Here is a 15,599-nt window from a genome sequence, read left to right as displayed (position 1 = left end):
ACAGGGGGTGGCGCCGCAACCTCCCCATCGACCCTGCCTTGAGTGTGACAGGGGGCGGTGCCCCAACCCCCCAATCGGCCCTACCCTGAGCGTGACTAGGGGTGGCATCCCAACCTCCCGATCCGCCCTGCTCTGTGCATGACGGGCCGGCGCCCCAACTCCCCAGTCGGCCCTGCTCTGAGCCTGACCAGGGGCTGCACTTAGGAATTGGGCCTGCCCTCTGCCACCCAGAAGCAGGCCTAAGCCAGCAGGTCGTTATCTCCCAAGGGGTCCCAGACTGCGAGAGGGCACAGGCCGGGCTGGGGGACCCCCCACCGCCCCCCGAGTGCACAAATTTTTGTGCACCGGGCCTCTAGTATTAATATAATTTGCATTTTGCAGCTACAGGAAATGAGCTTTAGAGACTTCAGGTGACTTACCCAAGGTCACTCTGGTAGGGGAGAACTGGGAGCTGAGTACTGACTGTGTGTTTTGGAGGATAGACTTGTAGTCAGACCCTTCTCCTGCCAAGCCCTGTGTCCTTGGACAAGTAATTTAATCTGTGTAAGCCTCCACTTCCTCATCTGTAAAATGTGTATAATATTAATATATCCTTCACTGGATTATTGTGAAAATTAAATGAGATATGAAAGCAAAGCACTAATTACAGTACCTGACACAGTGAGTTAAGTAAACCCTTGGTATAAATGAACTGTGGCTATTATGATTATTCCCATTATTGTGCTCAAGTTAATGATCTGTGACCATACTAATCATAAAATTTAGAGTAACGTGATCCAAGGTTAATAATGTATTTTTCACCTTCATTTGAAAATTTTTTTTCCTCTGTCAAGTTTTATGTTTGCTTTATTTTAGGTCAAATCTAGTCTTTGTTATAATAATTTCATAAATGTAGAATGGGAATTTATAAAGCATATAAAGTATTTTATTAGAAATATGACATCATTATACTACAAACCATACTTTGTATACTTTTTCTTATAGATATCAATATATTGTATGCTAATTTCTTTATATATTTTAATTTTTAATTATTTGTCTAAGTCTAAGAAAATCAATTTACCTTTTATTCATTTAATTTTAAATTAGACACTCCTATGTCATAAAACATAGTAAGTTTATAAACATTTTATACTTTGTGTTATGAAATATTCTCACTTGAACGCCTGTTAAAAATGGAATTAAGCCGAAACCGGTTTGGCTCAGTGGATAGAGCGTCGGCCTGCGGACTGAAAGGTCCCAGGTTTGATTCCGGTCAAGGGCATGTACCTGGGTTGCGGGCACATCCCCAGTGGGAGATGTGCAGGAGGCAGCTGATCGATGTTTCTCTCTCATCGATGTTTCTAACTCTCTATCTCTCTCCCTTCCTCTCTGTAAAAAATCAATAAAATATATTTTAAAAAATAAATAAATAAATAAATAAATAAATGAAAATTTAAAAAATGGAATTAAAGTGGAATTAGTTATATAATAGTGGTTACTTACAAACCAGTTGATTGAATTTTCATTTATTATAGTGGCACCTAGGTGCCGTTATAATTACAGTATCTAAAGGGTAATAAATTATATTAAATTATGTTGGACAATTTGTAACATGAGTGGTGTTTAAACGCATGCATATTTAACAGGAGTGTGCTGACATACATGATTAATATACTGAATTTTTGAGAGCTGCTTACTGAAGATTTGGAGTCTGTGGGAAAGTTAATATTTCAAATGCCCGTGTCTGTTAGAGCAGTAATTATATGTAATAACTACGTGTGCATTGTTGGCTAATAGCATTAATGCAGGAGGATTAGCTTGGTCAATTCAGATCTATAGAACTTGTTCTCATGACACTCACGATGTTGAGCATTCAGTTCACACTGTACTTATTTGCCAGAAGAAATTCAGGACCCTAATGATTCATTGTATATTAAAGCCATAGATAATTGCACTAGAAAAATGGCCATACTGCAATTTAGCTTGATATAATATGTGTCTATTCGGGGCTAGTTTTTAGTTCTTGATTATTTAGGACATGGGTTCCTGCTGTTTTGTGAGAAATCGCTGCTTTTAATTTATCAAGGGCTTGAAATATTTAGAGGACTGAGCATGTGCTAAAATTGTGAAATAAATGGGTAGTGCTGGTACTCGATGCAGCAGGGTATTAAAGGTGAATACCTTCTGCTGAGCATACATCACCACAGAAGGCTTTGCAGACAATATGGCATTGGAGCCACTATGCAGTTTATAGAGAGTAGATGAGAAATAGTTCCTGTCCTCCAAGAGCTTATAGTCTTGATGGTAGTGGTGGGCATGTTATATAAGTATGGATGATTTAAATTATATTCAGTGGCACAAAATGAAATTTGGCATCCATAAGCAAACATTCCAGTTGCTTAGGGAAGAGTCTGGTTAATTGGGGAACATAAAGAGACTGAGAATGGAGAGTTTCTTCTCATGAGCCCCGTTCCTTATTAAGATGTTTGAGTACCATTGTGACCACGGTATATTCTTTTAACTTCTTTGTATGGAGTAACCTCCTTTCAGAATGAAAACAAAATACTATTGGCTTTAGCATAGTCTTTATTTTTAACTTTACTGTGAAGAAATGAGAGAGTTCTGCAATTTCTCTAAAACAGTTTTTTTGCCCTTCAGATAACAAAGTGCCATAATGACCAAAACATTATGATTTTGTCACCAAATGGATACAGACTATGATTTTATTTCAGATTCTTTTAGAGAATTATCAAGTTTCTTCCTGCATATTTTTATATTTTTATGTAGGACATCTCATCTAAATAGATCCCTAAATGGCATGGCCACGACATGGGTTATAGGTGCCTCCTTTAACTAAAAGGTTGTGGTATCATTTGAGTGGCATTGATGCTGGGACTTTTTAAAGGAGCATTTTAAAAGGGCCAGCAACCAATTGCTGTTGCTTACAGTTCTATGGACCCAGGGGTGTTATTGATTTCATTCAGGCAGCTTGCACTCAGTGCTTATTCTCTATGCTGTTTCCTGGACTTGGTAGTCAGCATTTTCAGGGTTCATCTTTGGACACTGTTTTTTCAGACACTGCTTCTGCATTATTGTTCAGCTTTTGCACTCAAGCTGCCCTTCGGTTGCCACTTTATGTATATCAGGTACTTTTTATTCAAGGAGCACCCTGTGTCAATGGGAAACCTCAAGATATTTTGCTAGTAGAATGCCTTTTCTTTTTGAAAATTGGCTCCAGATGGGAAAATGAACAGTTTTGCCAGCCAAGAGCATTGTCTCCGACCTACAGGAGGTGCCTTCAGGTAGCAAGACAGGAGTGGATGTTCAAGGCAGTGCCACATGCTGTGTGTTGTAAGTGTGATTAATGTCAGTTCAGTGCCAGGTGGGGCCGGGCACTCTAGGGTTTCAAAGAGAGGAGCCAAATAGGATTACCTAGAAATGCAGAGGTCATGCAGAGCGATCACTACTGAGACTCTTAGCCTTGGCAGTGGAGGGGGATGCTGCCTCTGTGGAATGAACCATTGTCAAACTGGGACAGGGAGGTTGGCAGGCATTTTTCTCTGCTCCCCCCATCCCATGATGCTAAGTTAGAAATTCTCATGATGAGATACTAGGACATTATGTTTTGTGATGCTTCTATGTTGATTAGACTTTACTGAATTATAGCTTTGAGTTTGCATAGTGGAAAGCAATAGAAAAATACAAATACTTGTTCAAGTCTCCTTTTCTGAGCTGCACAGTAAGAGTACTGTCCCATTTTCAACATCTCCGAAATTCAGCCAGATAGGATGTGAAAAACACCATACTTGGAAAAAATGTATTCTCACATCAAACAATGGAGACTATTACACTGTTGAAACTAGCATTAAACATTATTTAAAATGTAGAGTGAAGTCCAAATCTTTCTCTTTCCCTTTCATTTTCTTTTTTTGCCATGGCCTCGGAGGCATTTATTATATTACCAGCACAAACCATCCTTTTTCTAAAATCTGTATGCCTAATTGTTGGAGGCACCACTCATAAGGCTATTGTGGTCTGCTCCAACGTACCTTTCCAGCCATTCCTCCTGTCATTTTCTCTCTGGTACCTTATGCAGAAGCCCCATAGAACTACACATTGTTTCCCAAACACATCATCTCTTCCATGCCTCTTTGCTATTGCACACCCCATTGCATGCCAATTCCCATTACTCACCAGCTTTCTTCTCACGTCTCACCATCTTTCAACATGTGGCCCAAATCTTCTAAGTTTTGCACATTGTCTATGCTGTAGACACAATACTAGACCTATTATATATTAGTTATCTATCTGTTCCCCTTTCTTACACACATGGGAAATGTGAAATTCTCAATTCTTTTTTTGTATCTCTGAAATTTAGCACAGGACTTGGTATGTTATAATATAACTAGTCAATTAATAAAAGTTTATTTAGTGCCTCCTATGTGCCAACTACTGTACCAGCATTATAGACAATAAGACCACAGGCAAGGGTTTTAAAATAAAATATTGTCATTTATTGAAAAAAATTCCTGTATAGAAGCAAGGAAGGGGAGGAGGGAGAGAAGCTAGGTACTTACCACACACAAGTTTCTTAATATTCTAAAAGTATAGGCATTTATGTAGAAGTATTACTTAAGATTCCCTTTCCCCAAGAATCAGCTCACAGGGGTGGAGGGTGCCTCATCACCATCAGAAATGGGAGAGGAGACGTCAGGACACTGGGAAGGGAGGGCAAGTGGCTGCTGACGGCATTCATTGAAAGAGGTCACAGTGTTTTCCAGTAAAACATCTAGAGTCTATCATTTTGTTTAGACTAACTTGTTTTTCCTCGAGCTGCTGACATGTAATGCTGTATTCTTACAGATGGACTGATTTCTTGGTGACTAAGCATGGGGCATATTATGGTGACTAAGTCAAATATTGCCCTGTCCTCTTACGCTTATAATCTATTAGGAAAGACAGCCATTAAACAATTAGCTATGAATGATTAATCATTGTAATTGTGCAAAGTGCTACAAAGGAGTAGAATCTATACTAATAAAAGGGTAATATGCTAATTAGGACGGACATCTTCTGGACATCCATCTGGACAAAGCCACAGAGGCTGTGAGGCCTGGGCTCAGGCAGCTGTGAGGCCGCTTATAATCTATTAGGAAAGACAGCCATTAAACAATTAGCTATGAATGATTAATCATTGTAATTGTGCAAAGTGCTACAAAGGAGTAGAATCTATACTAATAAAAGGGTAATATGCTAATTAGGACGGACATCTTCTGGACATCCATCTGGACAAAGCCACAGCGGCTGTGAGGCCTGGGCTCAGGCAGCTGTGGGCTCAGGCAGCTGTGAGGTCCGGGGCTCACGGAAGCTGTGGGCTTAGGCAGCCGTGAGCCCCGGCAGCTGCGAGGCCCAGGGCTCAGGCCTAGCAGCCACTGCGGCCTACAGTGGCAGCAGCAGTGGGGTGATGAAGGTGGCACCTTCCCCTGATCAGCCCAGTCACCTCCCACAGAGGAGCGGGCCTAAGCCATCAGTAAGACATCCCCTGAGGGCTTCTGGACTGTGAGAGGGGGCATGACGGGATGAGGGATCCCCCCCTCCAGTGCACAAATTTTCGTGCTCCAGGCCTCTAGTTTTCTATAATAAAAAGCTTAGTTGAAGGAAGGGATGAACAATTTCTCATTATAGTTATATATGAAGGTTAGCCCCCTTTTTTGTCTACCTTCTGTTACTGTTGTAGTTTTATTATTTACCTTCTGTTACTAATTTTCATTTCTTACCTCACAAGCAAAAATAAAAAATCTCCTACTTGAAGTTATTAAAAATATCTAAAATCTAGAAGAAAAATATGTACTCTCTACAAAAAAATAACTCATGCCATAATTATAAATGATGATCTAATGACTTAAAAATTTTTAGTTAATGCCAAACAGTGCTATTTTATAAAGTTACTAAATGCTAAAAAAAAGAGTGTAGGCCCCATTTTCTTTGATCAATAAATATCTCTGAAGTTTCTTCTGTTTTATTATTCTTGTAGTTTGTTGCTCTTCTTTCATCTAAGGTCTTTTTCTGTTTCCCCGTGTAAATTTTTCTGCAGATTCTCAGGACTTCCCAGAGTTGCTTTCATTTTCTCCTCCCCTCATCACAGTTCTGATTTAACCTCTTACCTACATCATCCTTCAGCATCCCAAATAGTCATTGTTCCCTCCTACTCACCCATTATTTCTCAGCTCAGGTGGAACTTCCATTAGCAGGCTTCTCTGATCATCCCTCCCACCCCACCCCACACACCACTATAGACATACTGAAGAACTTTTCTTTACAACATTTATCAGTTTGTAATTGTCACTTATTTGTGTCATTATTTGATTAATGTTCACCACACTCACTGGACAATTAATTTCACAAGAGCGAAGACCAGATCTGTGTTTCTTCCCATTTTATCTTCAGCATCTAACTGTCTAAAAAGTCTGTGCAATAAATGAATGAATAATTTACCTTAATTGTAGGCCAAGGGTATCATAAAAGGTCTAATACAGCTATTTCTAAGTTGTATTATTAAGAACACTGACATACCACAAGATCTTAAATAGGTTTTAAGTTTTAAAAAGAGGAGAGGAATTTGTCAGATTGGTTTGAGAAATCTGTATTAAACAGAACCAAACTTAACTTGACTGTGGTCATTCCCAGAGGCTCTACTATAGTAATATAGGAAGCACTGCATCTCTGAGAGAATAATAATATTTAGTATTGGACCCTGGAAGTATTTGTTTTTTCCTAAAGTTATATATTTGCTGTGTTTGTACTAGTATGCCCCAGAGGTCCATCCTTCTCCCAGAGGCCTGGTATACGGACCTCTAGTATATAAAGCAGAGAGTTCTTTAAGATGTCTGCATTTTCTCTCTCTCAAATGCAAGAGCCTTGGGAATGCTTACTAGTATTTAGCTTTAGTCTATATGACCTTGTAAGCATGTTTACAGAATCAGACATTCTGGTAAGATTCCTGAGTTTATTTTCATCAGTTAATCTTGAAAAGCAGGAAATAAATGCAAGAATTAAATAAAACTTTAACAAACAGACCACATACACACACCTTTTAGTCAGAACAACTAGAAAAGGAAGAGCAATACTTTGGCTCATGCTCTCACTTGCCCCCTGTCTCATGGCTGAGCTGGCTGGTTCATTTTGTCTAGGCTTCAGGGGGGTCTGATTGCTTTAAAATTTAGTTGATTTTTTCTTTTTGTTTGTAGCTAAAATCTGTTTCATAATCATGAGTACTGCCCTCAACCCTGACCTGGCAATTTGGTACCATGAGCATTTGGTCACCTGGGGAATTTATTCATTTGGATACCAATACATTTCATTCCTATTAATAGAAGAGAATGATCCTAAAAACATAAGACTTTAAAACTCCTACTTTCATGTATAGCTGCCAAGTTGCTCACACCACAGTTGCAGTCCGGAGTGGTGAAGATGGCGCCTGGGGCATGAAAGCCTGGTATGAAGGAGCACAAGCTCTCTGGTCACATTGCCAGAGGTCACATTCTGCTTCTGCATTTTTCTGTTTGATAAGGATATACGAGGGTCTTGGGAGAATTAAATGAGCTAATATCTTTAAAGATCTTAGTGTTTACACATAGTAAGTACTCAATACATATTCGCTGCTATGGTGCACTTATTCTAAAAAGTATTTAAGTTGGGCCGTAGTAATATCTAAAACACAATGCCAATGAGAAATAGGGAAGAAAAATTTAAAGGAAAGCTGGGACTGGAATGGAGCCAAGAATATGGCTACTGCTAAAACTGGACATATCATTAAATCTTCATAGGTATGTTCTTAGTGCCAATCACATTGCTTTTTATATACTGGTGCTGAATATATATTTGGCTAATTTATTTAATTAAATATAAATTATGCTTGCTATATGATTGGATCAGTAATTTTATCCTGAGAGCTTTTTAGCAGGAAAAAAAAAACTAGTTACTCAATAAAGTGTCTTTAAGATTAAAAATAAAAAAATATCATATTCTGATATTAAGACCGAAGAATAATTTCGCCTAAGGCTCCTTATAATCAGGAAACTATGTAATGGACTGAATAATATGTATAACATGCTTTAAAATTTAATGAAATGGCAAAATTTTATAGAGCTATTTCTTTTATTGTTTAAGCACAGATTAAAGCTAACTCTGGCATGAATTTCTCTTATTTCATTAGACATTTCTTCTCATTCTCTGTTTCTGGGTCATTTTTCTTTTCCCAACTTCTAAACCAGTGTTTCTCAGCTCCTGCTCCCCACTGGGATCATCTGGGAGCTTTTAAAAAAATATAGCTCCCTGAACCCGATACAGAACAATTAAATCATAATATTTACAAATTGGACTTGAACATTAGTATTTTTAAAAAAACAGAAGATTCTAATGGTATCAAGGTTGAGGATGAGTGTTCAGAAGATTGGAATGAGCCCAGAGCTTCACGTTTCATTCCAGAGCCCTTCTATGATCAAATCTGGGCTTCATCTTCTTCCTCATTTCCTACCACTCTCACCCTCCATCTCTGACCCGCAGCCACTACTGCCTTTTGCATTTCTAGAATATGTCACACTTGCTCCTGTGTCAGTGTGTTTGCACTTGGTTTTCCTTCTACCTGGATGCTCTTTTTGAAGTTATTTACATAATTTGTTTGCTCACTTCTTTCGAATTTCTGTTCAAATGTCCCTGATCACTTTATTAAAATATCATCCATGTTATTACTCTCTATTCACTTACTCTGCATTCTTTTCTTCTTCGCACTTATTCCTATGTACAGTTTTATTATCTACATATATAAAAGCCTAAGCGACTGGATGACAGGCTGATAGCTATGACATGCACTGACCATTAGGGGGAAGACTCTCAATGCAGCAGCTCCCAGTGCTGCTCAGCTGACAGATGGGCGCCAGACACCGGGCTCACAGCTGGTGAGCGTAGCTGCGGTGGTGCGAGCCTCTCCTGCGGACACTCCCTTTGTGTGCCTGAGTAGTGGCAGCTGCGGCAGGTGCAGCAGGGCCAGGATGAGCAGGAGCGGCACAGCGTCCAGCCCAGACTTTGGCTCCTCCCCAGTCACCTGCTGCTTCACACACTACTTTGTGCTGTGTGGGATCGATGTGGACAGCAGGCTGGAGCCCAATGAGCTAGTAAGGCTGGGCTGTGGCAGTGTAGAGGTCCACTGATTCCTGCAGGCCAGGCCGAGGGATCCCACTTGTACCGGGCCTCTGGTGTGTGTGTGTGTGTGTGTGTGTGTGTGTGTGTGTGTGTGTGTATTTGCTCATTTGTATATTTTCTTTGTTGAATAAATGCATCCACAATTTCAATTCAATAAATTTTGGCCAAAACTGGGGCAGATTTTTAAAATATCTACAGACATTGATGGTCAGGATTCAGTCAGTTGTCCGTAAAACTCTCTCTCCAAGGAACAATAGGTGTTTAAAGGACTGAGCTTGAAACAGTATTTGACTAGTTAAAAGTGAAACAATTGGCCCAAAGTGTTTGGAAGACGACTGGAAGACTGCTAAACAGCAAGTCAAACCAGCCAGGTCTTGACCAGATAAAGACAGTAAAGCCTGCCTCATTTAAAACATGGACAGAAGGCTTAGACCTGAGTGTTCTGCAACAATATCTAAAATTTAAATAGTTTAATCCAGAAAAAGCAGCTGAAGATGAGATAGAAAGCATGCAGTAACTGGAATTCAGAGTCAAGAGAGTGCAGTATTATTTTAAGATTCATTGAGTCCTGTTCTGTTGATGAGTACTGAGTTTTCCTCAATGATTTTTTTCCCTTTAAACCAGGTCATAGTGTGAGTTAACGTGTTGGGAATGACTTAGTTTTTCCTTATCTAGAGAAAGTGACAAAAGAAACCCTACACATGAGATTCCAGCCCTTACTGGGTTCGCCATTTTGCTATATTTGCTGATACAGACACAAGTAGGTATTTGAAGTTTTCTAGGCTATCATGATTTCTATAACTTATGCAAAACTGCAGAAACAAATAAGTTGCTTAAGACTCTGCTTATAAATTTTTACCTGGATCTGTGGAATGCTTAGAAATATTAGGTTCTTGCCAAGGCTCTTATCATCTGAGCAATAGGACGTAAAACTAAGTGAGGGGGAAAAAGTCATCAGAGGGTCAGAGATACACATCATTCTAAGGAGTAGCTGTTGCAACTTGTTAGTACTGGTTACCTATGGAAAAAGCTGAGGAGATAGAATGGATTAGGTGCAGCAAGCCAGAGGATTTGTTGAAGAAAAGTAGTGGGATACCAGGACTGGAAATAGGAATGACAAGAGTTTTCACTATGTCAATTAAGACAGGTTAAATGAGAATATAGTTAGCAGGCGTCAAAAGTTCAGACAAAATAAATCAGTCACTGAAGTAGTAATCAGTAAAAGTTTATTGTTTACACACCAAAAAGATAGTTTGCAAACTAGGAGCCCTCAAACCAAAATATGGATGAGGCTCAGGAGTATATTGTTCTAAGACAGCTTATATTAGTGAGAAAGCAGGGACTGTTTATTCTTCACAGTGATTGGTTATAGGATTAGAATTTTTTTAAATGATAGGGAATTGGTCAATGGTTACCTCATATGAACCTTGGGAAACAGTTCATTTTGTTTATGATTTTCAGAGGCATAAGCAAGAAATGATCCAGGTCAAGTTAACCTTGTTAAATAAGCTAAGTTAAACTTTGCTTATATGACTAAACTGGTTTTGTCTGTTCAGAGAAATTTCAAGGTTAGTCTCCATTTTTATTTATTTTTAATTTTATTTTAACACTGGATAGCTAGCTCTCATGACCAGGAACACGTGTTAAGTTATTTGGTTTCCCATACCCCCACTCCCTCAGTCTATTCCTTGCATCTATGCCTCCAGACCTATTTTGTTTGTGAGTTTATTTTGTTCATTAGGTATCACATATAAATGAGATCATGTGATATTTGTCTTTCTCTGACTGGCTTATTACGTTTAGCATATTAATCTCCAGGTCCCTCCATGCTGTTGCAAAGGGTAAAAGAGCCTTCTTTTTTATTGCTGCATAGTAGTCCATGGTGTAAATGTACCACAGCTTTTTTTATCCACTCATGTACTGGTGGGCATTTGGGCTGTTTCCAGATCTTAGCTATTGTAAAAAATACTGCTATTGGATTTATTTATTTATTTATTTTGCTTTTTTTTTTTATTGGGCCTGCCACTTTAATTTTTTTTAATTTCTATATTGATTAAGTTATTATACATGTGTCCTTATCCCCACATTAACCCCCATACCCCCCACTTATGCCCTCACCCCCTTGTTGTCTGTGTCCATTGGTTAGGCCTATATAGGGCCTGCCACTTTTAAAATGTATCCTTTTATTTACTTAAGAAAACTGCATATAGTAAAATTCACTCTTTTAGGTATACAGTTTCATGAGTTTAGACAAATGCATATAGTCATGTAACTACCAATAGAACCTTGAACAGTTCTGTCACCATTCAAATTCCCTTGGGCTGATCCTTATATGATATGCGTTCAATGCTTTGTCAAATGCTTTTGTAAATTACTTATTGAAGAGTTGGATGTCTTGGATCTGCTATTTGCAGGATACTTCTGCTAGCAGTTGTAAAGGAGGTACTGGGCAGCCTTCAGATTTCTCCTTCACTTCATAGAATTCAACTACTTCCTTCCTGTTGAAATCCTTCCCTGTATAAGTCTTTGTGTTCCTTACTGTTGAACTATACTGGGTCTCAGAAGACTTCTCCAGTCTTTCTTCCTATTTTATCTGCTACAAATATTTGCATTTTGATGTGAACTCTTCACCTTCAGGAAGTATATTTTTGCAGTCATTCTCAGAGATCTGTTGTTGCCGAACATCTTGTTATTCTGTCCATTTCTTTGCTGCCTTTCTCCCTGTGGTATGTCTTCTAGTTTTCCTAAAAATAGAGACTGTGCCATTTTTGTTGTATGTTATGCAAAAAGGGAAGAGAGAGAGTACTGTCTCACACAGCCATGTTCATACCGGGAGTCCTTCCTTTGACCCATCATCACTGCCTTTCTCTCACTCCTCTTCAATGGCTCTCACTTTAAGCACTGAAATCCCGCAGTCTGCTAACCTCTCTTATTCATACATCACTTTGTTAAAGCATGTATGAATACTTTCCCTTATAGCCTAGACTTCTTCATCATTTCTTAAACACATAATTTCAAAGTTGGTTCATTTTTCCTTGCCATTCTTTTGCCTTGGAATTCCTTTTTTTTCCCTTCCCTGATTGGTGTACTACTACTCATGCTTTAAGAACTAACAAAGTATATTACCTCTTTTAGGAGCCCTTTTTTGACACCTCCTCAAGGTGAATGTGGTACCTGCCAAGATGAGGCAGAATTAATCTCTAACCTGTCCTGCTACAAGATGTTGCCCCATTTTTAGTGCACTTGTCTTGCTGTTTTCAGTATTTATAAGTTTTATTATCAAGCCAATGAGTGACTGTGTATTAACTTGTCAATGCAGAACTTTCAAGTGCTAGGTTTCTAGGATCCTACTTATAGCTGTCCTATATGGTCAGCACATACCCTCATTTGGGCTCATTTGATTTTCCGCTGGTCAGTTGAAGGGTACAGTGATATGGGTCATCTATATTTTCGTATCTAGCTTTTGTTTTTAAAGTGATTTAATTATTTCAAAGCATTTTTCACACTTAGGACGTAACTGAAACTCCTCTAGAATTGGAGCACTCATAAATTATGAATAAGTTAAGTAATCATTAATGGAATTCTTCTGCATTCCAGGTGATGCAACAGTGACAATAGCTCACAGATATACCCCCAAAGAACAACTGAAGATCCATACTCAGCTGGCAGATATTATCATAGTCGCTGCAGGTAAGTCTTTAGTGGGTGTTATTTGGTGGAGTATCATCAGCAGAGTAATTCCTGCCCTAATTGCCAGCATGTCCGTAAGAACCACTTCTTCAGAGAATTAAGATATGTATGATTAACTTCCGACAACTGGATTCTGTCTCTTGGCAATCATCATATTGGTCATATTGGTCCACTGTGCCTGTGTTAGCATTTGTCACTTCATTATAGAAAACCTGAATAACCTTTGGAATGAAATATTAAGCACAAGAACAGATGTACACTTTGCCAATTCTTTTGACAACATGATTGCTTCTAAACATGAATGAATTATGGGGAGACTGGTAGGAAATGCTGTTGAAGGGATAGCCATGGCTGGTACATGTCGGAATTTGTAGGCCATGGTAAAAACTTTGATATAAGCTACGATGGCTGAGATCAGGAGATTGACATGGTCTGGCATGCGTTTTTAAAAGATTACTTACACTGAGTCAAGAATTGACTTTAGAGAGACAAGGATGGAAACAGAGAGAACAGTTATTATACTTTCATTTAATGGGTCTAGCTTTTTCTAATTTGTTTTACATTTGAATATACAAAATAATTCTACCCTTTACTTCTGCCTTTACCCTTTACTCTTGCCACATAGTATTTCTACGGTGCAGACACTGTGACTGTTCTTTATCCAAGGCTGGAATGAGAGCCCTTTTAATTTTATCAATTAGATATTATTGATAATTTCTACACTTTACAGTTGAATTGCTGAGTATTTACAAATTATGAAGGGAGAGTAAACGTTTCATAATAAATTGAGTTTAATGGAAAATAATGATAATTTAAATTAGTTTTAACAGAATTTAATTCACTTTCTTGTTCTATAGGCCCTTTATAGGAACTCAAAATATATATGTGATAACTTTAGATGGAGTAATTTGCCTCTTCATAGAGTATAAATAGAAATATTCCCATTTTAGAATCAACAATAATCTTCTAACTACAGTTCCTGTTTTTCTAAAAAATTATATTCAGGGGGTATACCAGATGTAAGAGTTTGAGCTCAATTGACAGAAGTAAGATGGATGTTTAGAGAGGCAATACACTTTGTTAGATCACAGACATTAGGTGAAATACTGCTGCAGCAACTGATAGATTCATGCACGATAAATATTACATTGACTTTTTTTTAGAAACACTTGAAGTCACACACAAGACTCAGAATTTGGTGAGGAGAGAGGAATTTGAGTGGTCGTCATTGCTAATCTCTAATTTTAGACAAAATGAAATGTTCATTATTATTAAAATTTGATTTGATTCTGAGGTTAACAATATATAAAGAATATTTCACAGTTGATCTTAGTTCTCATTTATCAATTATAATATCGATTGCATATTTTCTTTATTGAATGCATATTTGGAGCAAAATCCCTCAGTATGCATTCATACTCATGTTTTTCGTGTTATGAGAAATGACAAATGGGTAATTACCATCCTCTTTCAAGAACCACTGATATTCTGTTGTGACTAAATCAAACTTTATGTCACAAGTCATTATGCCAACACTGTCATCATCCTTGAGTTTCTCATATAGACTCACTGTATTGGCACTGTGATCAAGGAGTTAAAAAATAAGAAAGGAAGGGGAAAATAAAGGGAAAAGGGACCAATTCTACATAAAGTTAACAAAATAGGAGCCTGGAGGTACCCAGGTCTCTAGGTGATGAAGCAGTATTGAGGCTCTATATCTCAGCCATCCTACTCAGGGTATCCTATTACCACCAGAGGGCGCCAGTCCCGTGTGCAGGCTATTTTAGACAGCCAGTTGGCCAAGCACAGTCTTAATCCTGGAAGGAAGACAATTTTGAGTGAAGGCAGTGCAAACAGGTATGTTCCTTGCTTTGTATTCCAGCTCTAGTGCCTCTAACTAGATACAAATGTATGCTGAATTCTGGAATACAGCTCTGTATGTAGCCCTGCAATCATCCTTAGGAAATAAACATCTGTGTAATGGGAAATTTCAGGGAAGAAAATTGAGAATTTGTAAGAAATAACTAAAGATTACTACATTTTTACTTCCTTAATAATCACCTGGAGAATTTGAGGATAAAATACGTAGAGATTGGTAAATTATAGTGGAATTGTAGGGAAGGCATAAAAAAACAACAACCCACTAATAATGAATAACCACATCATGCATTCTGTGTGGGAAATAAACACATGCGATTAGCAGTGGGTATTACAAAAGGATATAATGACCTCATGGCAGAGGTATTGATTATTGTCATAACTAGAATGTCAGCATATATGGAAGCAGTACCATCTCAAAGTTAGGAGGAGTAGAGGAGGAGTAGTGGGTGATGTATCAGGCACATTGATAAGGTCTGAAATGACAATAAAGAATGTGGTGAAGAAACCTTGGAATGGGTTTACAGAAGAAAAGTATAAGAGGAAATGGCATGTGATGATTCTGGTGCATGACTAAAATTAGCTTATGTTCATATTAATCTCACTTCTCCAGTTTCTCAAACTTTCATAGGTTTAACTATATAGGACTTACCTTTAAAGCATCTCACCAAAATTTGAAAAGTAGACTAATATAGAAGTTCAAATTTGAAAACCAAATCCTGTCAAACTATGCTGTTAGAAATAAAAGGCTCTAGGCTCCTACTCAAAGCTATACCCCTCTGCATTTTTCCCAGAGAGAAATAATCTGTTTCTAGGAACTTTGCTGTACCATGGTTATAACACATAAC

General features: G+C 38.2%; 1 protein-coding gene across 3 annotated transcripts in view; it reads left to right on the top strand.

Moving 5' to 3' along the window:
* Window positions 1–15,599, top strand: part of MTHFD2L (methylenetetrahydrofolate dehydrogenase (NADP+ dependent) 2-like) — a 98,654-nt gene that overhangs the window by 34,244 nt on the left and 48,811 nt on the right. For all 3 annotated transcript variants that reach the window (XM_005874815.2, XM_005874814.2, XM_014546595.1), the window contains one exon: window positions 12,781–12,873. In XM_005874815.2, coding sequence (XP_005874877.1) covers window positions 12,781–12,873 — 93 coding nt within the window. The remainder of the gene's footprint in view (window positions 1–12,780; window positions 12,874–15,599) is intronic.

This window comes from Myotis brandtii, unplaced genomic scaffold (assembly GCF_000412655.1).
Source record: "Myotis brandtii unplaced genomic scaffold, ASM41265v1 scaffold453, whole genome shotgun sequence".
NCBI classification, from domain to species: Eukaryota; Metazoa; Chordata; class Mammalia; order Chiroptera; family Vespertilionidae; genus Myotis; species Myotis brandtii.
This window is presented reverse-complemented; position numbering and strand designations above follow the sequence as displayed.